We start from the raw sequence: 24,923 nt of genomic DNA on the forward strand, positions 1-24,923 counted from the left end.
AAAAAAAGAAATCTGGAGCTCTCAGCACATCTCTTGGTCTCCATCAGTGGATGCAGTTTGTTAAGTAGAACTTATTTGTTATCAGTCTCATAATAATCACGACATCTTATTGATTTATCAACAATTACTGATGGCACTGAGGAAAGTTGAAGGAAGTTGATGCAATACTTTGATCTGGAACAAAATAACCAAACTGCCAACCAGATAGTTGAGCCTGTTGATGCTGCCCACAGAATGAACCCTAATGATTCTGTTGACTGTCAAACCGTTCCTCTAGCGCCACCATCAGGCCAAAATTCACACTTTTTTCCACACATCTAATCAGCAGATTAGATTGAAATTCACCGGTTAATTACCTGCCGTGCAGAGGATGGACCCAACTCAAATATCACGGTGAGCTTTGCTCCAGTGCCAAACCTCAGAATAAACTTTACATTTTAACTCATCAGCATGTTTGTTCCATCCAGTAGTTTTCTACTGCGACACTGATCCTCGCATGTGGATTTTGTCTTTAGGTTTTTTGTGCATTAACATAATTTCCACTCTGATTATTGATCCAAATACAACAATGAAAAAATATTAGTGTTTATCGACGTGTTCAACTTGCTTTAATTTCGCAGTTTCTCCCAACTCTAATCATGAATCTGCCTCAGTGATTGAAACAAGGGTGTGTTTGCACTTCAGTTAAAAACCTTTCCCCGTTCTGTTTTCTGCAGCGTATAAACAAAGTAAACTGTGTTTCAGTATTGCCTGAATGCCTGATGAAGCTCAGAACAACCTATGATTATAAAGGAATTAATTGTGCACCTCCTGCTCCAACTGGGAGTGAAGAAGAGGGAGGTCGGGGGAGAAGCAGAGGGTTTTTAAACAGCACAGTGCATTCCTTCTGATGACACAAAGTGACACTGAACGGACCCTTTGTGCATCAAACGCAGAAAAGCATCGAGCTAAAGCTTTGCAGTCTTTGTACAAGTTGAAGTGTTTGAAGAAAACTGAAGCTCTGTGCAAAAAAGTGCAGCTTCCCTTGTACGGTTCAGTCAGTGCGTCGTCCAGGATCCACAGGTTTGTTTTCAGAAGCCTTCAGAGAGAAGGACCGACGGACAGCAGATTGAAAAATGCTCCGGCTGCTCAGTAACAACTTAAAGCATCAGCCATTGTAGAAAGCCCCGCACTGACTCCGCCGTCGCCACGGCTTTTCGTTATGTGATTGATGAGTCGGGGTAGTTTTAGCCGTTTTTTACATGTAATTCTATTCAGCTGCAGCACACTGACATCTTCAGTGCAGGTTATGTTTTAGTGAAAGCAGAAGGATTATTTTCTAATGTTTCTAATGTTCTGACCATTAACCGCCTCACTCTTCTAACCCTAACCCTAATCCTTCTCACTGGAGATCAAAAACTCTAAGCCAGGCATGTCAAACTGATTCCATAAAGGGCCGTGTGGCTGCAGGTTTTTGTTCCAACCAAGGAGGAGCACACCACGCTGAAATCAATTAACTAACTAAGTGATCCCTTGATGTTGATTCGTTGGCCTGGTGTGCTCCTCCTTGGTTGGAACTAAAACCTGCAGCCACACGACCCTTGATGGAATCAGTTTGACATATGTGCTCTAAACCAAAGGAAAACTGGCAGTAAGTTTAAAAAGTGACATGAGGTTTGACGTGTTGCATTAAATCAGCTGAAACACATCACATCATCGGCCGTATGCTGTTGAATTAAAGACTGATGTTTAGCCTTTTCAGCTGTTTCAACTGAACACATTATAGAGCCTGAAGGTGTGAAGGTTTACACTGAGAAAAAAAAATGGCTGCAGAAAAAGTCTGAAATAGCATTTGAGTCGTAGAATACACCAGAAACAATCCAACTCTCAGCTGCAGTAAACACTCGATTTCCTGTCTTTTAATCTTGGTGCAAGTTTTCATCCCTACAACAGACTGTGTAAACTCTGAATCCACCATGTTTTCTCCGAACAAAAAAGAAAAAAATCTCCTTTACGGATCAATGAATCATCCACCATCGCAGTCACGTGAACGTTGGATAACTAAAAACAGAGTAATAAGCAGAAAAAGAAGCGGTTAACGGTCAGTGTCATTTGTTTCACCGCCTTATTTTTACCAGCAGCTTCATGAACTTCAAGAACTAAAAGCTGGGTCAGGCCAACAAGAATAATCGTTTGAATATTTCTCAACCGCTCATGAGCGACAGGTAGTTTGAGGATGTCGGGCTTCTACAATGACAGATCAGGGTGCGTTCACAACAAGCATTTTCTGAACAGGTTATCTGCAGCATGTTGAACTTCACGTCATTGGTTCATGTGAAAACACTGACATCTAAACTCCTTTTCAGCTTGTGTTAGAGTGACGAAAAAGCCCAAACTCTGTTCAGTAAAAGGGCTACATGTTAGTCATGTGACGTTTCCTCACAGACCTGTTAGTTCTTAAACGTGTAAATCTGAAAAACACAAATACAAAAAGTACAACAAAGCCAACTTCTCCGTTCTGACCCAGTAAACAAAAGGCAAACGTGTGACCGCACCCTAAACCTTCCGATGTGAGGGTGACCGTCGATGACGTCACTCTCACAGCAGCCAATGAATGCATGGATCAGATTACAGAAACGAGGCCGGGATCCTCGCAGTGCATCCTAGCACTCGGCGTCGGTGCTGCCGTTGACTGGGCCGGCGCAGACGGTGGCGTCCTCATCGGGTTCGACTCCGTTTGACTGGACGCACCTCTCAGCCGCGTCCCCGACGCTGTGGGGCGGGACACAAAGACAGACGAGGTCAAAAGATCGTTACATTAAGTCAAACAGTGATGGTTAGTGGCGTTCAGGTTCCTGCGCTCCACCTGTTGATGCAGCCGTTGCTGACCGGAGACTCTGCTGTTTCTTTCTCAGACAGGGAGCTGCAGGACCTCCTCTCCTGCCAGGAGCCCACTCTGGGCTCTTTGCTCGTGTCGGAGCTCTTCCTCCTGGCCACGACGGGCCCCGGCCCTGAACCCCGTCTCTCTGGGCTGACCCTGGGCCCCGCAGAGTCAGAGGGGACGCTCAGCCCCCCCGGCCCCTCCGGGTCCTTGCCCGAGTCGCTGCTGGTGCGCCTCCCGTTCAGGCTGTCTGAGGAGGAGACGTGGCTCATCTGGCCCTCCCGCTCATCTGGAGAGGAGAAACAAACGCTTCCAGAATGAGCTAGTTCTTCAGCTGAAGATAATAATACTTTTTACTTTAACAAAGTAAAAGTATTATTATCAGCAGAATGTACCTCAAATATAACAAGCAGAGGTACCCATGACGCATTAGTGCTGTACAGTGTTACATTAATGCAGTATTATTACATTTAAACAGCCTTAGAATGCTGTAGCCACTCAAAGGGGTGTCTTATACTGGTGGAAGTTATTAATTTACTGTATTACAAAGCAGGTTCACTACAGGACAGTCACACAGCGAACCAGTGAGGGACCACAGCTGCTGATATGTTGATTGACAGCGAGATTGACCAATCGTGTGCAAGCTTAAGCAGTGAGCAGGCTGCCGACGTTCCACTGGGACTGATTTATTATTATTGCTGAACGGCTGAAGTTACGTATTTTACTGTTTTTATTTTCTATGTGCACATTCACCGGATGAAGGACTGTGCAGGAAATTAGTAGACCACATCTGCTGATACAATGAGAAACCTGTTAGACTCTTCTGAGCTTCACTGATTTCGATTTGAAAGGAAAGAAAATAGACGGACAATCTTCTCATCGGCTTCAACCGGCTTCAGCTCGTAACGAGTCTAAATATTTTGCAGATTTGAAATCAAGAAGCTGTGGTTCATTCAGCCAGATGAGGTCAATCCATCATGGAAAAGCAGATAAATCCATGTCAACAATAATGTGACCTCGTTGCACAGTCTGTTCAAGCTGTGGTGCAGTGCGCCCTCTAGTGGACAGCTCACAGTTTTTCTTCCCTGACAGCAGCAGGAGTCGAACCTCTGACCTCTGCACTGTTAACAGGACGTGTTCTGAACAACAGCAGCAGGATCGTTAACAGCTCTGCCTCGTCTGAACCCTCAGGTACAGATCTGAGTGAGCCGGCTTCATGTCCGGGTTCACTTCTTCACACAGAGAGTTTGTTTGCACCATCTTCATCACAGCTGAATTCATTCTTCTCTGAAGATGTTTGCAGTTTCATTTTCTGTATCAGGATTTATTTTCTCCAGAGAGTTTAAAGGTGCTGCTAAATGTGTGATTGATGAGCTTCAACAGGACACTGAGGTAGAACTTAATGCTGAATCCACACCTGAGCAGAGGTGGAAAGTAACTACGTACATTGGACCAATACTGGTCCTGTAATGCAACACTGACACAGGCCATTCTGCCTGATGAGTAGTTTTACTTTTGATGCTTTAAGTACATTTTACTTTTACTTGTAATGGAGTATTTTAATAGTCTGGTATTGTACTTTTACTTAAATAAAGGATCTGAATACTTGTATTACTGCACCTGACATACAGTATATGTTATATACTGTAAAAGGTTTCACACAGTAAAATTTATGTACTATGAAGTTAATACGAGTCCTAATTACAGACGAGGCCGTAAAAAGACTTTTTCTGAGCATTTTTACGGAACAATCAGAAAAAAAAAAGTGTGATTTGTTTTTAGCTACACATGAAATGAAATGGTTGGAGGTAGAAACTCTGCAGTCAGACAGAGCAGAACCTCCTCCTCAGGTGTGTTCACCTCCAGAGCCAGGTTCTCCCGCCTTGTTGCGTCGGCGTCTCAGGATGACCTCCAGCTCGCTGTCCTTCTTCCCAGGTGGCGACGGCCCCGACTCCTGAGACCCTCGGCTGGGGCTCCGCTTCACCGTCTCCTGGAGGCAAGAACAGCTGTCACTGCTGGGAGTTTATTACTCACCACTGAAGTGATTAAATCCAGAACTTCTTTACTCTCAAGGACACACTGACATAAACGATCAGATCAATAAATACAGTGTCGGTTTAATTAAAACTCTGTACAGTTAAAAAAATGATAAAATCTGCATTTTATGTGTTTCTCACTGTATTTATACCATTTGTTCAACATTACTGAGGAACACAAACCTTCAATATCAGAAACCTGCATTCAGATTAAAATGCAGTCTCGTCTTCATCACTGTTTTAATCACTGCCAATCAATTTCAGCCTCTTTTTAGCAAACACAAAAATCATCCAAATCAAAAGCTGAATGACTCTGAGTGATACAAACACAGTAAATGTGTAGATTTGAGTTGTGGAGCTTCAGTGAGCGTTTTCCTCCTAACAAAGTTGATAAAAAGCCTTTTGTACCAGGATGCCTTTCAGTTCTTCCATGGCGCTCTCCTGCTGCTTCTCCTCACAGACTGGAGGTGGCTGAAAAAAACACACAAAGAAAAACAATTATTCCACTTTTTTGTAAAACTAAATTGTGACACAAATGCTGCATTTCATAAACACTGCAAAGTGGGAAATTTCAGTGTTTTCAAGGGGAAAATGCATCTATGTGTAACCATGAGCCGGGATTTTTTGATTCCCATCTCTGGTCAGAGTGTAGCAGCATCATAAGGCTCACTGGTACTGCAGGCCCAGTGTGTGTGTGTGTGTGTGGGGGGTGCGGGTGGGTGTGTGGGGGCGGCATCTTTTCTCCCCAGAGGGCAACAGTGACTTCACAATCACAAGATTGATGCAAACATCAATATACTCACTTTTACTGCTACTCTCTGCGGCAGCACACCGGACGCACATGAGGAGGAAAGAGAAGAGAACAATCAGCCAGAGTGCATTCAGACACATCAAACACGGAGCCCAGTGAGCCCCCAGGTCACTGACGTCCTGATCTTTACAGCAGCAGGATGGAAAGAGTGAAAAGAGGAGAAGAAGGACTGTAAAACGTGTTTTCCGGAGATGAAGCAGGATGTAGTTTCACCTGCTTTCACGTGTGTTTTAATGCTGTTATGAAGTGAACATTGATTTTCTGATCACTTTAAGGTCATACGAATATTTTATTGCCTCTGCTGTCATGGAGCTGTGACCTTTGACCTCCATACTATTGTTGGATGTAGGGTCAAATATAAAGAGGACTGAAGACAAAGAGGCCTGACTTTCAGCAGGATTGGGTAAAATTACAGGCCTGATTTTCATGAAACTTGGTGGAATCAAATTAGTGGCATCTAGTGGTGAGGTTGCAGATTGCAACCAGCTGAATACCTAAATCTAAGATACAGCGACAACACCGTTAGTCCATCCTGTCCTCACCTTGCTCTCCTGACTCTTCACAGGCCGCAGGACGACGCCATGTTTGATCCTTTCCATCATTTCATTCACCGCCTTCACCTTCACGTCGTCTACACCCTCAGCGGCTAGACGGACGAAGGACGAGAGGAAAGGAGTATTTATTCCAAGTATTTATTCAGTGGATTAATAAAAACAAATAATAAATAAAACCTGATATATGTGGAAGAAATTCACAACATACAACGTAGTTAAAATAAACTGCATATTTAACAGCAGCGATATTAATGCACATTAATACATCAATAATTTTTATTAAATATTATAACTAACTAACATTATTCTGAATTTGAACATTCTGCATAATATGAACTTTTATTTTTGTAAATATAATAATAAGAGGTGTAATGAGACTCACCTGGAGGCTGCTCGGCCTTCACAGAGGCTTTAGAGCCTTTTGAGGACTTCCTCATGATGGCTATCAGAGAGCTGAGAGACGGAGACACGACAGCTGAGAATGTTTACATCTGTAGGGCTGATCAGGCACCGATCAGCTGATCAGAGACACACTTTGAACATTTGATTTTAAAGATAATTAACGTTTCTTTATTTTTGTCATCTGTAAACTCCCTTCTTTACTTATTTAGTGCTCCCAGTGTAACAGACACTCAGCGGTTTGTTCTAAAGAGAGACGAATATTCAGCTTTCAGATGCTTATGAATCAACGTCACGGTGCGTCATCACTGACAGGTTTACTGTCACACGCGTGTATCATCACAGCTGTTAAATGTGAATCGGGGGATTGATCAGAAAGTAATTCAAACGTCACAGACACACATTTTTTGTGCCATTGGTTGAAGCTTTGAGGACACTGTGTAGCGGAAAGACTTCTGAGAAGACGCTCCACTGCACTGTCCTCAGGGTCTGGGGGACATCACTTTATATTTCTGGTCCCCTGCGCTGTTATTGAGGTCTGAGCGTTCTGCGCGGGACAGTAACCACGGACACGTCTGCAGCGAGCACGCTGATGTGGAACATGTGTTTGGTTTGTTGTTCCTCACCTGAGGGGGTTGCATCTCGAGGGGGGAGGTGGAGGAGGGGGCGGAGGGGGAGGGGGAGGTGGAGGAGGCGGCTGTGGGGGAGGGGCTGGAGGCGGGGCTACCCCAGGTTCAGGGGGAGGGGGTCCTGTGCTGGTCGTCATGGCGATCTTTTTCTGGGTCTCCTCCTGGAGCTCGTGGACTGTGAAGAGAAAGGAAAACAACAGAAACAGCTCATAGTACTGACGTCTACTGCAGTACTACTGCTCCAGCTGTTACCGCTACTGCTACTGCTGCTACTGCAGACGCTGTGGGTACACAAGACTCTCACCCAACACACTATCTCTGCACACCAGCGGACACAAAGTGCCAGTGAAAGAGGCTTCTGTGTGTATTGTCCTTTTCAATGGTTTCTGGATGAAGTCGGTTGGTGGTTTTGGCCCTGAGTGCATGTGACCCATTTAAAACACAAACAGATGCCATGTTGCACGCAGGCAGAAATTCTGCCAGCCTTCCTGCAGCAGATGGGTCAATGGGTCTGTGTTGGAGTCAGTGTGGAAATACACACAGAGGGATCAGAAGAGACCAGTGACCCTCCAATTTCTGTCAATTATTAAAGCTTTATATTTAAAATTTATTGTGTCACATGAACATCAAAACAATAAAGCTGAAATCAGATTCGTAGAACAAAAAAGCTCAGTTTAAAACCAGATTTTTGTGAAGGTCGGGACAGCACCAAAACTAAAAATGCCAACACAGCATGACTTCTCATTGACCTTTAGCTCCAAAAACCAGCTGTCACCCTTACATTTTCCCATAAATATCTTAGAAAATGTAAAATACTGACAACATCAAGTAAATGTTCTCTATCACCGTGCTTGAGCTCTTCATTGAAGCTTTAGGCTGTTATACTCAGTTAGACTCCATGTTTCTTTATGAATGCATCCATCAATTACATCATGGCACCAAACTTCAGACATTTTTGGCGTCTTTGTAAATGTTGGAAAATAAAATCCTGTGGACAAATCACCAATGTCCGACTGTAAAACAGGAGCTGAAAAATAAATATAAATATGAATAAATGAAGCCACTGGAGAGTCAGTGAGGTGAAGAGATTAAATAAAACCGAAAGGTTTATTTGTTTTTTTGTATTTAGTATTTCATCATTGAAACATTTTAAATGGCAGACTTCAGATCGGAGAAGCTGAAGTTGGACCACAGAGGTGAACTCAGACTTTGTGGAGTTCAGTCTGATTTGGTGCAGCTCAATCAGAGCAGGTCAAACAACTTGTTCCACATTGGGTGTAAAAGTGTCAGCGCTGGCATTAACTGTGCATGTGTCAGCTCATTGCTCCCACTACTTTATTATCTGTTTATTTATTATTTTATTAGTACGTTTGTTCAGGTAGGTATACTTGCCAGCCAGTCAGAAACAATTATTTTCTGTTGCTATGGTGTGTATGTACAGTATTTTACTTTGTGTGTGTGTGTGTGTGTGTGTGTCCTTTTAATGCTATGTATTCCATGTCATCAGCACCCATCTGAGGACCTCCTTAACTCCACCTGTTGTTCCACTGTGTGTGTGTGTGTGTGTGTGTGTGTGTGTGTGTTCACCTCTGTTCTCCAGCTCCTCGTTCTTCTTCTCTGCCTTCTCCAGTCGTCCGTCCACCTCCTTCTTCTCCACCTCCAGCAGCTCCAGCTGCCTCTGCAGAGCCTCCAGCTGCTTCTTCACAGCACTCTGCTCCAGCTGGGCCTCTAGGCTCTCCACCTACACACACACACACACGCACACACACGCATACCACATGATTTAGCTCATGGCTACATAATTAAGGGGAGTCTATTATGAGAGATTAGATTGTCCCGTAACATGAATGTGTGAACAATTCAAAAGGCCTGAAATGCAAACTGATGAAGCCTCTAATGAGAGAAAAAAACAACTGATTAGCTGCCTTTAACTCACAGCATCGTAGCAGATATAGCATCATTGATAGCTGAGGGTCTTCACAGCACCTGCTGTTTCTAGTTTTACCTTCAGACAGCAACATCATCTAAGCAGAGTTAAATCTGTTATCTTATGACCTTTGGTTAAGGTCGTTTGATCCGAGCGGTGACTGACAGAACAAGACTGTGGTTCCCCGTGGCTGCAATCTGCAATATCCTCATGAATTAATTAACTACACTTATATGATGTCAAATTTTACAACCTGCCTGATCTTCTGAAAATGAAGCTGATTCAAAATGTGTGTTAAAGCAGTACAATAAAACTTCAGAGTCAGTGCAGTGGCATAAAAAAGTCAATTGAATAAAATGTAATTGGTGCTGAAAATACTTAAATTCAGCAAAGTGAGGTGGAGACACACCAACCCTGTTTAACAATGCTTCCACTTGAGCAAAAAATTAGCATTTATTCCTGAACTGTTTGACTTCATTACACAATCCGAGCCACTTTAAAGTGGCTATAATTAATATTTTTATAACAACAATGTATGAAATGATTTTAAAACAATGAGAGCAGCACCGTCCGTACTGATGAAAGTACAGAGAATTATCAGCTGAAAAAGAGAAAAAGCTCTAAAAAGCCACTTCATACTACCTACAGCAGACAGCAGACAGACACAGCTGGTGAACATAGTGGAAGAGACAGAGATTTCCTTTAGGAGGTGGTGGAGACCATATCAGAGCTAAAAGAGAGTGGCTATTGGACTGACATTCAAGTTCAAGTTCAATGTATTTCTTTAAAGGTGATAATATGTGTTCACAACGTGTTTCTGCTGCCCCCAAGTGGCCAAAAAGCAGTTATTCAACACCTCCACCTGGCTCAAACAAACTGATGGTGACTCAGGCCTTCACTATGTCGGCTCTGCAGAGTGAACACCACCTTCCTGACAAAGAAACTTAAGTGTTGGGGGTTTACCTTCTGCTGATGCTGCAGACGCTCCTCCTCCAGGGTTTTAGTGACGGCAGCGACGTCCTCCAGAGCTTTCAGAAGCTGAACGCTGGGCTCAGCACTCTGCAGCAGCAGCATACTCTGCCTGTTGGCCTCCTTCTGCTTCACCAGCATCTGCAGGAGGGAGCAGAGAATGACGAGGAGCAGGAGGAGGAGGAGGACAACAGAAAGAGGGAGAAGGTAGGGAAGAGAAGAAAACGATGGCCAAAGCAAGAGAGGGGAAGATAGACGAGAGAAGAAAGAGTGAGATTCTACATTTCAACTACCAGCACATCATCCCAGTTTGTCCATCACACACAGTCTGTTTTAATCCTGCAGGCTTTTCACTTTTCAGGTCAGTAAACATCAGATTCAGGACATATCATTAATCAGGCACAAGGTTATTAACTCACACATCATTTACCAACACAGCAATGCCGGTCAGGTTTATCACTGAGGCTAACAGCAGCATCACTCCACAGCTTTTAATCACAGAAATTAGCTATATCATCAGACTGGATCACTTCAGACAGCTGAAGCAGAATAGCGGAAAAGATTTTCCGAAAGGAGGAGAAACTCCAAAATGTAGATTATGGTTAATGTGAAGATTAAGTTCTTCTCATGTGACCTAAATATTTTCACGAATCCACATATATCCATAAATAGTTTTCAAGTGAAAAGATTACTCAAAGCTGTGCTGTATAAGCTGCAAGACAAAGCAGATTTTATTTTGGCACACACAATAGATCCTGAGCAGGTTATTATTTAAGCTGCATCCAAAACTGTGCAACTAATAAGATGGAAGACTTCCCTCCACCTGACTTACAGACATGATGCATTGAGAAAAATCAACATTGCCTTTGAACCTGCATTAATCTATATTTTTGATATTAACACTGAATTCCTTTAAGATAATGCCAAAGTATGGTGAAACGGATCACCTCGTGCAACAAGCCACTGCTCTGCATCAACATCTAGCAGCTAAACGCTGTGTGGCCTGTTGCACCAAGTCCACGCTAATGATATGCCGAAGCTAGTTAGTTTGATACTGTTGATAGTATTCTGCACCACGATGACGTAAACTTCATCTTAATTAATCTGGTGTTAAGTCCAAATGAACCCAAACAATGTCACAGAAAATTACATTTTCCCTTCCTGTGGCCAATCAGTGAAATGGCTCTTCTTAATGCAGTGTTTACTATCGTGTCCAATCATCATTGACCACTTAGCTACACAATAGTGAAGAGGCTAACGGCTAAAAATAGCTAATGTTAATTATCAACAAAAGTAGAATGAATGTTGGACATAAACATAAAGGAAGAATTAATGAAGAATTAAAGAATTGGATGTTTGTGGCAGGTGGACATGTAAATATGCGACTGTTTGCTAATGTGTTAGCTAACAACTTCATAAACTTGTGATAATGTGGTGGCTGTGTTTTGACATTTTTCTGCCCCCTGCTGGCAAAAAAATGTTGCTTAAAGGTTAAAAAATGTTTCTTTTTCAAGCTAACATGAACACTGGTTGTATTTTTACACACTTCGGCCATCTCTCTCGTACTGTGCGCTCAGCGTGTTTCTTTACCTCATGTGCGAAAGTCTCAGCTTTGACTCTCAGGCTCTGCTCCAAGTCGAGCTGCTCCTTCATCCCATCGTACTCCTGAGCCGCCATCGTGGAGACTGCAGAGACACACAGACAGACAACATCAGACTAAACCAAGGACAGTCCCATCAGTTCATTTTAACTGACACTTAGCCACTTAGCATGCTAACATGCATCACATTATTGTATGTTAGCTTTTGACATGCAAATCAGCACAATGACATTTGTACAGTTATGCTACACATGCCAAGACTAAATACAAATCACTTTTCCCATTTTCACTGAGGAGCTTCAGTATTTTGCAACATGTCTGCTTGTTGCTTTTGTTTAAACCTCCTTGTGTTTCTGTGTTTTGGTGTTTTGGTGTTTCAGTGTTTCTGTGTTTCTCTGTTTCATTGTTTCTCTGTTTCGGCATTTCTGTGTTTCTCTGTTTTGGTGTTTCTGTGTTTCTCTGTTTTGGTGTTTCGGTGTTTCAGTGTTTCTGTTTCAGTGTTTCTGTGTTTCTCTGTTTCTCTGTTTCTGTGTTTCTCTGTTTCAGTGTTTCTCTGTTTCAGTGTTTCGATGTTTCTCTGTTTCAGTGTTTCTGTGTTTCTCTGTTTCAGTGTTTCGATGTTTCTCTGTTTCAGTGTTTCTGTGTTTCAGTGTTTCTGTGTTTCGGTGTTTCTGTGTTTCAGTGTTTCAGTGTTTCTGTGTTTCCTTGTTTCTCTTTTTCAGTGTTTCTGTGTTTCTGTGTTTCAGTGTTTCGGTGTTTCGGTGTTTCTGTGTTTCAGTGTTTCTGTGTTTCCTTGTTTCTCTTTTTCAGTGTTTCTGTGTTTCAGTGTTTCTGTGTTCCGGTGTGCTGTGACTCACCTCTGTTGAATCTCTTGATGGTTTTGCTTTGCTGTGCAACAGTTTCACGGAGCTCCTTCATTTCGGCCTGATCTTTCTCTGACTGCAGAGAGTGAAAGGAAAGTCAAATCAGGCAGCATCTTAAACAGTCAAAGAAATGTTTTGTTTTTCTTTATTTTCTAACAAAACCGTATCATATTCAGTCATATGTTTGTAGCTGTGCTGTCCTGTGTGAACCACGAAGCTCCTGTTTTCATCTTTGTACTGATGCGTTTTCCAGCTAATCTAAGAGGCTTTTTAAAGACTTTATTTATCTTAAGAAGTAGGAGAAATTTCTGAACCTATAAAGGAGCATTCAATCCTTCAGTTCATCACAAACATTCAAAATCAACACATCTGGAGATACGGGGTTTTTACTGGACAGGAAGGGGATTAAAAACTGCAATCTGGAAAGTAACTAGTAACTACAGCTGTCAGGTAAACGTAATGGAGTAAAGTGGAAATTCTTCAAAGAACCTCACATTGGTTCTGAAGTAAAGCTCTTGAGTAAACGTGTATTCTGTGACCTAAAGCTTCGACAGGTGGCAGCGACGAACATCTCCTCACCTGTGAAGTCAGCTCTTCTATCCGCCTCTGCTGCTCATGAATCTGACACACGAAATTCTTCTTCTCCTCCAATAAGCTGTTGACTGTCTCCCTCAGCTCTGAGAGAACAGTACAGGATGAAAAAGCTTGTTTATTTCTGGAAAATTATCTACCACACAATCAATATTAGTACGTAGTGACTACGGTTTACTCTTCATTAGAAAGTGCCCAGAACAGATAATGTAATAATGATAATCTGACCAGTTCTTATATGAGTATAATTCTACATGTTGTTCTTTTAACCTGTTGATGGCGCTGTGTGAATATAACGTCTTTGTACCTTTAACCTGTTGATGGCGCTGTGTGAATATAACGTGTTTGTACCTTTAACCTGTTGTTGGCGCTGTATGAATATAACGTGTTTGTACCTTTAACCTTTTGTTAGCGCTGTGTGAATATAACGTGTTTGTACCTTTAACCTTTTGTTAGCGCTGTGTGAATATAACGTGTTTGTACCTTTAACCTTTTGTTAGCGCTGTGTGAATATAACGTGTTTGTACCTTTAACCTCTTGTTGGCGCTGTGTGAATATAACGTGTTTGTACCTTTAACCTGTTGTTGGCGCTGTGTGAATATAAAGTGCTTGTATCTTTAACCTGTTGATGGCGCTGTGTGAATATAACGTGTTTGTACCTTTAACCTGTTGTTGGCGCTGTGTGAATATAAAGTGTTTGTATCTTTAACCTGTTGATGGCGCTGTGTGAATATAACGTGTTTGTACCTTTAACCTGTTGTTGGTACTGGGTGAAGGTGTCAGGACTTCCATCTGCGGTGTCTGCATCCGAGTCAGCCTCCAGCGCGATGCAGTCGGAGATGCTGGGAAGCAGCTCGTCCAAACAGGGACGAGACGACAGGCTCAGGTACTTCAGCTTCCTGTTCTCACAGTTGAGCTGGAGGTCAAAGTTCACAGGGTTCAACATGATTAAAACTATAAATAGTCAAAATATCCTTTTCCTGTCAGATACAGCATCATGGTAGTGACGGTATCTGCATGTTGATGAGTTAACAGAATAAATTATTACATCCACTTCATGTTAAATGATATTGTTACAAATATTATATTTTATATATATCTTAACAGCAAACATAAAAGATGTTGTATTTACATCTAAATGTTATCAGATTTGAACAGAAGCATAAAGTTTTTGCTGTTGAGGCAGTAACAGACAGAGATAACAGTCAAATCATCGCTGTGCAGAGTCATGCTGACTCAGCTCTCCTCTCTATTCTCCTGCTAATGCCAGCTGGACCCTGATAATGCTAATCTCATAGTCCTGATTATTGTGTGTGTGTGTGCGTGTGCATGTGTGTGTGCATGTGTGTGTGCATGTGTGTGTGTGTGCACGTGCGTGTGTGAGACCTTCGTGGCCAGGGCCTCTGCATTCTCTCGGCACGACTTCTCGATCTCCAGCTGAGTCTGCAAGACGCTCACCTCCTCAATCACCATCTGAGACACTGAGGGGAGGACACACATACACACACACACACACACACACACAGAGGATAAAGTTAATATTCATCTTAATGTGCATTCCTAAAAAACATCTGTACTGGTAACTGAAGGTCCACTCTACTGTATTTTGCCCCACGTTGGTAATTTTAGTCACTAATGTGTTGAAAGTATTGAGACGGCCTTGGTTGACTGTTGATGGACAATTTGTTCCACACACAATTTAAATATCGTTATAAGGAACAACAAATCGGGCCTATTTAGGCATGAGGCTGTAACTGTAATTTTCCTTTCAGAAAGTTAAAGAGCAGGAAGTCAGAGCTGAAACATTAGAGCACATAAACAAAGTAGAAGCAAGACACCCAAAGAATCCTGTTATAAAGACAGAATGTGTGACATCATTCAATCAGACATCTGGTGAACACAAAGCCAGAGGGAGCAAACTGCTGCTTTTCATTTATTAAGAGGAAGTGCAGGAAGAAAATTGTGCTCACGCTCATTAATTTGTTAATAGTGAATCACCTTATGATTTAATATAAAGGTAATGAGTCGAGCTTTTCTCTGTTTCTATGTTTCTCTGTTTCGGTGTTTCTGTGTTTCAGTGTGTCTGTGTTTAGTGTTTCAGTGTTTCAGTGTTTCTGTGTTTCTCTGTTTCAGTGTTTCTCTGTTTCAGTGTTTCTCTGTTTCAGTGTTTCTCTGTTTCAGTGTTTCTGCGTTTCAGTGTTTCTGTGTTTCTCTGTTTCAGTGTTTCAGTGTTTCTCTGTTTCAGTGTTTCAGTGTTTCTGTGTTTCAGTGTGTCTGTGTTTAGTGTTTCTGTGTTTCTCTGTTTTAGTGTTTCTGTGTTTCTCTGTTTCAGTGTTTCTGTGTTTCAATGTTTCAGTCTCTCTCTCTTCCTTTGTTTTCCTTGTGGAGCAGAAGTCTTCCCAAAATAGACCTTAGATTTAAAATGCAAAGACACAAACACACTCAATACGCTTAAAAAGAGAACAGGTGCGTTTCTGGTATCATTTACTGAGAAACTGTGGAAAACACAAAGTCACGAGTTCCTTTAAAGGCAGAACTGGATTTGAATAAAATCAGGATGTTTTTTCTTTCGTGGTGCTTTGTCAAGACAGCAATGAGCGAGTTTCAGTGTAAAACCACCACAAACTCAAACAGCTAAAGACCCAGTGAGCCCGAGGTTGTCAGACGCTCGCAGCTGTCGAACGTGTCACCAGAGCTCAGCTAGTCCTCGGTTATTTTAAAATGACCCAGTTATGGAGACTTCAGCAAAATCTAGACTGAGAGAAGAAACTCGCCAAAACAAACATCCACTCATTTCTCTCCTCTTTCCTTCTTTCATCGGCTCCTACATGTCGGCTCTGATGTTTTAATTTAGCATGTTTTAAATAAATAAATACAAATAAGACTTTTCTGCTCGGCACAAAACACAAAGCGATAACTAAACAAAAATGACCGTGTGAATCGAAACACATCTGGTTATTAAACAAGATCTTTGCCAGACTTAACTACAGCTTCTTCTTGCTCCAGCTTCATTGCTGGTTTCAGTTGGGTTGTGGTGACAGAGGCAGACCTGGACTCCTTCAGGCTGCTGTGACTGTATTACAGATAGCATCCCTGATCCATTAACAGACTGTTTCCTGGTCGATGCACAAGCCCTAAATCTGATTATACTGCTCACACACAAGACTGCAGCAGTGATTTGCATCCAGGACCGGAGCTGACTGTGGTGTGAGCTGCAGCAGAAGGGGTGGTGAATGGGCATAAAGCTGGCTGTATGTCTGGTTTGGTGATGCGCAGGTGCAGTAAGCAGGTAAAGACGCTCTGAGTCATTGTAATGTGCGTTCAGTATCGCGCTCGCTGCTCCTCGAGTTAAACAAAGTGGCCGACATTAAAACGCAGCCGTCCTCTGTCGGGAGCGTTCAAACACAGTAATCACGTCTCAGCGTTCAGCGGGTACAGCTCAGTGAAACGTTTGCTAACACTGGCTCAGTGCACACCGTACGTCACAAACATCAATTCAGCAGTTAATGACAGCCTGTCGGCCGCTTTCCACACGCAGGCCGGTTGTTAGGCCGCTGTAAGTGAAACCCTCCTGCCTGCTCAGCACTCGCTCAGGTTTCATCCAGATAACAAAAGAGTCTGAAAACCTGTCACACTGTAGACTGGAACACTGCCATCAATCCACCATGAAAGGCTGAGGTATTATATACCGACATGCTGCACGGCGACAGCGATGGAATCAAAGAACGCCGTCGTTTCACGTTCACGGCATCCTCTCGGTTCAGTCGCTGCTGTGCTTCGACATACTAACGAGCCAGGAAACAGGAAGGTATCTGGGAAGCAGTGCTGTGCTGTGAGTGCAACATGTTCTGCTTTTCTAAGAATCAGCACCAGCATGCGACGTGAAACAGTCTCTTATCCTGTAACGCCGGAGTAAAATACTGTCCTGCGAGAGAAACATGAAGGCACCTGCAGGCATGAATCCAAAGCAGGTTTGAGCCATTAAGTTGTTTCAAGCAGGTTTGAGAGAGAAACTGAAAAAAGCAGGAAATGTAGTGAGAAAAAAGCATTTCATACATATATTATATTATATTTATCACATGTCTGATTAAAAGATATAGTGTGAACTGAAGATCTTTTTAAAGATATTTTAACTTTTAAACTTTTTATAACGTCTGTTTTCCAGCACAGCGCTCGTCTGTAACTGCGGTTTAGAGCTGTGCAATAACTCAAAATGTCACATCATGATATTTATATTAAGCTACAACAATGCTGATAATGTCTAAAGTTTTTCCTCATAGTAAAACTCTTGGGGCTTATATTGTGATATTTATTATTTCCTCACTATAATGTCTATAACACGTCTTCATATCATGGTACATATAAAATAAAAAGAAGGAAAACACAATAGGACTGTCACCATGACAACCATTACCACCACCAGTACCTGTATGTGTGTCAGTGAGGCCTTCAGGCCCACTGAGCCCATTACGCTTCACCCTGATTCTACCTCACAGGATCTCAGGTGAAGAGTTGTCTGCTCCCAGGCTACATGACTAATGCTCCTCTGTCTGCTTGTGTAGCCTGAATGCAACACAATTAGTCCTACACACACACACACACACGCCAGCGACAGCACAAAGCCTGCTGCTTTTCAGCCAGGTTTGACTGTAGCTGCAGCACACTGCAACACTGCAGCAGCAGTCTGCTCGTTTATTGATTTGATCTTAAAGCATTTACAGCTTTAACAATAAACTGGTCCAAATCCATTATTTCTCAGGCCTTTGATGGGAAAACGCCGCAATAAAAAGTTGGATCTCACCTCATATTTTAGAGACACTGCAAGAAATTACAGTATAAGTGCACAGAGGACGCAAACCTGAGTTTCCTCTGAATTCGACCTTTACAGCTGCCTTTAAACGTCACCTCTTTTGTGACTGATGATGATCGAGTGGAGTCCGTTTAGAGGAAGCTGAGAGGAAGAACAGAGGAAGAACAACGGAAATGCTCTGAGGAGCTTCGGCGCCACCATCTGACTCACATGAGCTGCTCAGGTTACTTCAGCTCCAATGAAGAGCCAGAGCTGAATGAGCTTCCTGAACCAGCTCGCTGTTTGGCAACATCGCTAAAGACTCTTCTTCACGCTGGGTAGTGTAATGCATGAAGTCTGGAAACCAGGACCGGCAAGTCTACACCTCTACTTCTAGACCAGGCATTGAGGTCTGAAGATCCACAAAATTATGCCAAAGTGTCGTTAGACTCGACCAACAGCAACATTCAGTGTTGCGTATTTTTTGCTGCATCTGATCACCATTTCCAACACATTTTTTTAATTCTCTGACATTTCTAACCTGCTGTACTGAAAGCTTGACTCATACTGTGACTCCACAATTGCATCTCAAACTGTGAGTCATGACACAATTATAGATCACATACAAGCAAGCTAGCACTCTGCTGTCACTAGCCACATATGTCACACCTGAACACGTCGTCCATGTGACACCACAGCAGCTTCTTGAGTACATTACACCCGTTTGTTAGAGGCTCAGCTCTCACATGAAGCTCATTGACTTTAGATTGACAAATTGAGGGTTGATCAACTGTACAACAATTCCCCCAACAATCACCTGATCTAACATTAAAAGAGTTGCACTGACTGACTCACATCTCGTCATGAGTTAAAGCAGCAGTTGTCAAAGTGCGGCCCGCGGGCCAATAGCTGCCATCAGAAACATTTTGTGCGTCCCCTGAAGGTGAAGTGAAATGAATGTGTTATATCCGAATCACTCCATTTCAGTACTTTCACTTTAAACAGCCTCCATCGCTCGGCTGCTGCGTCAGACTGCGCCCTCTGACAAGCATCTGTCAGGTCATCAATCGTCTGCTTGATTTAGGCGGACAAGTCGGCACTTTAACGTGGAAGTTAGATGGAAGAGCCACCACGGAAGAAACTTTAAAGCAAAATGGATCAAGTGTTACTTAGTCAGACCTCAGGGGACAGATAAATTGAGCTGTCTCGTCTGCAAACAGGTGAATTCGGCGCTCAGGGAAACACCAATGAGACCTCAAATCCTGCGTCCACGTTCATGGATTTTCCTGTGCCGGGTCCCTAAAATGACGCCCAGTCGTCAAAACTTTGAGAAGCCCTGATTTGAAGACAATATCACAGACACAGATGATGAGAACAGCTTTATACGTTCAGCCAGGTGACCTTTGAACCCCTGGATGATATTCATCTGCCAGACAGGCTCTTGGTTTGGGTGAGGAAAGCGAGGATGATATGAGAGAGAAGGAGGACAGGGAAGGCTTCTGGATCTATTTTTAATCCCTCATTCAATGTTTAATGCTCCTGGATGGGCTTTGGTGGTGTGATTCCCTCCCAGCCAGAGACTCATTTAAAGCCTCGCCTCTCTCTCCGGGCCGCTTTCGGTGGCTTTAACCACCGTTTCGACCCATCGTGCTCCGCTCGGCTGCACCGCGGTTCAGCTGCAGCTCTGTGGGTCAGACGCGACGCAGGAGGCAGAGACGGTGGAGAGCGGGTCACTCTCTGCTATTTATAGTCCTGTTTTTATTCCGCTCAGTTATACTAGAGAAACCACCAGCTGGTGCCATCGCGGGGGAATACTGGAGAGTCGTCTGTTAGCTAATGATGTGCAGTGTGAAATGTCGGGCTCGCTCTCTCGATTTCACCAGATTTTTGCTCTTTACCAGGACAATAACGAGCACAAGCAGCTTCTTCCTTTATGCTGCCAATCGGTGCATAATTCAGATTGATCTGACAAGCAAATTAGCGGAATCACTCCTGGTCCTCACTTCTGAACTGCTGCAATTTGTTGAGCAGTTTAAACCACCCTAATGTCGTGCTTATTGATGGCTGATTTGCCCAATTGGAAAAGCAACCAACCAATCAGAGCTCTGCAGGCAGAATAAAGAGAGAGAGGACGTCTTCCAACACAGGTTGTACAGAAATAACTACTCTTAAATCAACACATTTCTCGGATTAACATGACGAGCTCGCTGCTCTGAGACACCGTCACATGTCGTCCAGTCAACTGGAAGTGACATCATGTTCAAGTTACATATCAGTGACTCACTATTGATTGTTTGGCTGAAGCAGAATCGCTCTGTGGAGAGCATGTAGGTCTATTGATCCGTCCACCTCTTTGGTCCAGGCTGAATGAGGTTATTGGTTGTTTTTAATGAAATATTTTTTCATTTAATTTTTAAAGAAATTTGGAACACACATGTAAATAACTGTAATAACTTTGGTGATCTCCTGACTTTTCATCTAGCGCCACCATCAGCTCAGAATTTTAATTACACTTGTTTATGACCATGTTCCTGTAAAATGAATATTCCCATCAGCCTCAGCTGTACTTTGCTAATTAGCAAATGTTAGCATCCGTCATGCTAAACTAAGCTGGACGTGGGAGACATAGATATAGCTGCTAAACATTAGCATGTTAGCATTGTAGAGCCTCACAGAGCTACAGGCACTGATCTAGAGTCTTAGACTTGTTTTTATTTGTTTTTGATCCTGACATAAGAAGCTTTTAATTTGGTTATTGAATATTTATTATGTAAACTCAACATTGTTTCCAATGTAGAAATGAACGACATGAGGAAAATAGCAGTTTGCTAAAACTCGGGTACATTACGTTGCTTCTTTACATGAAGTAAAAACACAGGAAACATCCATCCATCCATCATCTATACACCGCTGAATCCTTTGCAGGGTCACGGGGGGGCTGGAGCCTATCCCAGCCGTCTCTCGGGCGAAGGCAGGGGACACCCTGGGCAGGTCGCCAGCCTACCACAGGGCTACACAGAGACAGACAACCATGCACACCCATTCATACCTACGGGCAATTTAGAGTTATCAATTAACCTCAGCATGTTTTTGGACTGTGGGAGGAAGCCAGAGAACCCGGTGAAAACCCACGCTGCACAGGGAGAACATGCAAACTCCACACAGAAAGATCCCAGGCGGGATCAAACCGGGGATCTTCTAGCTGTGAGGCGACGCTGCTAACCTGCTGCTAATATTGTTAATCATTTTCTCAATATATTATTTCATTGGCTAGGTCAACTGTTAGAAAATAGTATAAAATAATAAAATAAGTCCAAGTTGACGTTTAGTTTGCTTGTTTTGTCTCACCAACAATCTAAATCCAAAACCTGTTCAGTTTAATTTCATAAAAAAAACAGAAAAAACAGCAAATATTCCCATTTGAGAAGCTGAAACTAGTACTTTTTGCCATTTGTTTTCCCTTACATACCTTAATAACTGTCCTGGTTAATTTTCTGTCTGTTTGTCTGTGACAAACAAACCTTTGAACCCTCAGCAGGAGATGATGAACTCTCCCTGCTTCCACATTACCGGCTGAGCTTTTCTGGAGGCGCAGGAACATAACAGAGCTGAAAGCCTCAAACTGACAGCAGGGTTTCCTCTGAGTGAGGCAGAGTTTGTCCTACAGCGCTCTGTCTCCTGTCAGAAACTGTTCTGGGTCAGTAACTCCTCTGAGTTCAGGCTTCATGGGAGAAATAACATGCCCTTAAAACCTGTAATGATCCGACAGACTAAAAACAGAGCGCCGCTTTTGTTTTCCACCAATGAGCTGAGGCCGGGGAAAGCCTCTTTAATGACGATGCGTGTTATTAACAGATGATTTGGAGGATTAGTCAACGGTAAGCACATTCATCCTTGAGTAATGGTGAAATCCCACCACAGAGTGTCAAAACTGTGAAGAAGCTCGACAGGGAATTAACACACACCGACATGCAAGATGCTACTGAGTGTTTCCAGTCCAAACCAGTACCAGGACCTTCATGTTCATGTTCAAGAGTTCATTTGAAAAACTGTGATTTTTAGGAGTGAGATCAGTGGCTGAAAAAGTCACTTCCTGCCGGGAAAGGATTTCCAACAAGAAGAACTGCATTAAAGCCAGCAGTGTTTAAGCTGCAACACTAACACTGAGCTGAGCTGTGAACAATAGACGGACTAATCCTGCCTTCAGCTGCTCCTCTTAAGCTTCTGCTTCACAGAATCACAGTTGTAAAAATGATTTGTTGAGCGTTTGAGGGTTTTTTAGAGGGAAAAACTACAGTAAAGCCAGAGCAGATACAGAACTCATCCAGTTTTATGTTACACGGTCAAAACCGAAATGAATAAATTATGTGTAATTCAACATCTGAGTGTGACTTCCATTTTAGTGCATCCATTAGTCTGTTCTCACTGATCAGATGACAATATTTAATATGTATTCTGGTATGTAAAGTATTGTTGAAACCACTAGAATGTGATTGATTAGTCAAGAAATTCATCGACAATTTTTAAGATACCAATTAATCGTTTGAGGTTAGTTGTCGAGCAAAAACGCCAAATTAGCTGCTTTTTTGAGCTGTATCTTGTCTTTCCAACTGACTTTTAATTGATCAATCAATCAGTTCATCAGTGCTGATTTACTTAGCGCCATAGTGCCCGATCAATATTCAACATTTTATTTCAGCTATGTATTTTTAGAGCCAATCATCGCATAAAATAAAAAAAAATAAAAAAAAATCAGGAGTAATTTTTATGATCGATTAAAGATTTAAGTTGATTGTTGAGCAAAAATGCTAAATATTTGTTGGCTGCAGCTTCTCAAATGTAAGAATGAGCTACTTTGTAGTTTATGCTGCTGTAAATTAAAATCAGAATTGAATATCTTTCAAATCAATTCAAAGACAATAACAATAGTTATACTTATGAAGTCCTAAAGTCTCTGAATCTGGCTTCATTCACTGGAAACAAAAAAGTGCAAAGATAAGAATACACACATAGAGCAGCATGAATTATTAACATGGGATCCAAAACAAGAAACAATATAAAGGTGTTTCATTAAAATTAGTCACTGACATGTCCTCTGAGCCTGTGAAAAAAGCGGCATCACGTCTTCATTCCGATTGGCAGAGTAAATGAGACCTTCCTGGTCACATGTCACCAGTTTGTTGGTCCTTCACGTGTTCTCAGCGTGTAATTTAAGTACTTGTGAGAGCACTTGAATGCAGGGAAAGTGCAGCCACGGGCTTTTATCTAAGTACAGTAGACTGAATAACTGGGCTGCTTAAGCTAGCAGCGCTACAGGCCGACAGCTCTGCAGAGCTGAGCGGTGGCACAGTTAGCTTCCAGCGACATGTTGAGTTACAGTTGCATTAGTTGGCGTACGACACTTTTAGAAGCAATACTGCATTTTTATCTCTTTATTTTTACCTCCTCTGGTTTATCTGCTGGGTTTCATGTATTTCTGGGGGCTGTTTTGTCGTCTCTCCTGTTATTTTTCTTGTTTTGTTTCCATTAATTCTCTTGGGTGTTTCTTTGCATCATCTTTTCTTATGTATGAGAGTATATCACCTTTACTCATTTCTCTCTCCGCATCTGATTTGAAACTCTGAGGGATTTTGGCTGCTAGTAAAATCCCCTCCTGTGAGGCATGTTTGACACTCAGCTCCTTCTCAAACGACTTGTTCTGCTGCTCTGGCTTAATACAAAGCATGTGAGACATCAGCTCCGCCTGCTTCCGACCAGCTGAAAGTCTCAGGACCATGCAGCCATAGCTGTGGGTAAGAGGCAGTTTTCGACTTTAATGCAGACAAACTATGAAGTTCAAGAGCTACTGACGATCCTTGAGTTTCTCCCCGGCACAAAGCAAAGAAGCTTTTAGTAGATGTTCATTCCAGGATCCATCTTGAACTCTCTGAGAAAGTCCCATCAGTCCCTGTTGCTCCAGGATTTATACCCGTATTTAAGCTCTGCTCTCTTTTACTAGTCGCATGTTTGTCGTTTGTTCAGTAATATTCTTACAAATCTTACACTTAGGCTGAAACACACAGGAGGAAGTCAAGGTAATGCAGCTCGGATGTGATGAATGCAATAACAATGCTGTTTTTCAGGGAAATATTGTGTACAGACCTTTTACAGACTTTTTGGAGTATCATAGCACAAAAAGCACAGTTATAATTGATAATAAAATAATAAAAAGGACTGCATTACATTCAGCTGAGCTAGTTTCAGGGCCCCATTCTGAATGCTAGCTTGCTGTCATGTCGTGGGTCTCTTCACCAGCACTGTGTGGGCTTGTTTTCCCGCTTTTACCAACATTTTCAATCAAAGTACTCCCATAAAAAAAACTACACCTCTCAGAGGTTGTCGAGGGTGTAGAGACTGTGGATCAGGAACCAAATGTTCATGGAGAAAACGGCTCTCTTGCTCCATTGAAACTGAAGCATCAAATATGCACTTCCATCTCTTTCATGGTACTTGTATACAGGAATTGATAATGTACATGTTGAGCGCTGTTTTGTAGGAAAAGCTGCAAAGAGCACATACAGTAGCATGCAGTAAGCTAGCTATGTTAGCATTAAGCTCACAGTAGAGCTCAGTTTTAGTGGTTTTAGAGGAGAATTCATATTTTCTTAACAACCAGCCTCTTGTGGCGATGTGAAGAATGACCTACAGTCTCAAGTTGTGTGATGTACTTGTACCATAGTTACCTAAACTTTAGCTTGCAGTACACAAAACAACTTCACTGTCAGACCAACATGTATCAGCTTGTGGCCTTCATCTACAACTAAACCTTCACTGTAAATGTGGCCAATCAGAAAACGCTCATATGAGTCATTTACGTTGAAGGCACTGACAACTGATTTTAGGTATCAGCAGTTAT

The 24,923-nt window shown here is 42.5% G+C and overlaps 1 protein-coding gene across 1 annotated transcript in view; it reads right to left on the minus strand.

The window, feature by feature from the left end:
* Positions 1 to 2,642: 2,642 nt before the first annotated feature.
* Positions 2,643 to 24,923, minus strand: part of shtn3 (shootin 3) — a 30,279-nt gene continuing 7,998 nt past the window's right edge. The window contains exons 3-16 of the mRNA XM_041943703.1: positions 14,626 to 14,720; positions 13,987 to 14,155; positions 13,228 to 13,325; positions 12,643 to 12,724; positions 11,776 to 11,870; positions 10,180 to 10,326; positions 8,877 to 9,030; positions 7,287 to 7,464; positions 6,644 to 6,714; positions 6,226 to 6,353; positions 5,305 to 5,367; positions 4,721 to 4,850; positions 2,846 to 3,149; positions 2,643 to 2,751 (exon numbers count right to left, since the gene is read on the minus strand). Coding sequence (XP_041799637.1) covers positions 2,643 to 2,751; positions 2,846 to 3,149; positions 4,721 to 4,850; positions 5,305 to 5,367; positions 6,226 to 6,353; positions 6,644 to 6,714; positions 7,287 to 7,464; positions 8,877 to 9,030; positions 10,180 to 10,326; positions 11,776 to 11,870; positions 12,643 to 12,724; positions 13,228 to 13,325; positions 13,987 to 14,155; positions 14,626 to 14,720 — 1,823 coding nt within the window. The remainder of the gene's footprint in view (positions 2,752 to 2,845; positions 3,150 to 4,720; positions 4,851 to 5,304; positions 5,368 to 6,225; positions 6,354 to 6,643; positions 6,715 to 7,286; positions 7,465 to 8,876; positions 9,031 to 10,179; positions 10,327 to 11,775; positions 11,871 to 12,642; positions 12,725 to 13,227; positions 13,326 to 13,986; positions 14,156 to 14,625; positions 14,721 to 24,923) is intronic.

Source organism: Chelmon rostratus, chromosome 9 (genome assembly GCF_017976325.1).
Source record: "Chelmon rostratus isolate fCheRos1 chromosome 9, fCheRos1.pri, whole genome shotgun sequence".
NCBI classification, from domain to species: Eukaryota; Metazoa; Chordata; class Actinopteri; order Chaetodontiformes; family Chaetodontidae; genus Chelmon; species Chelmon rostratus.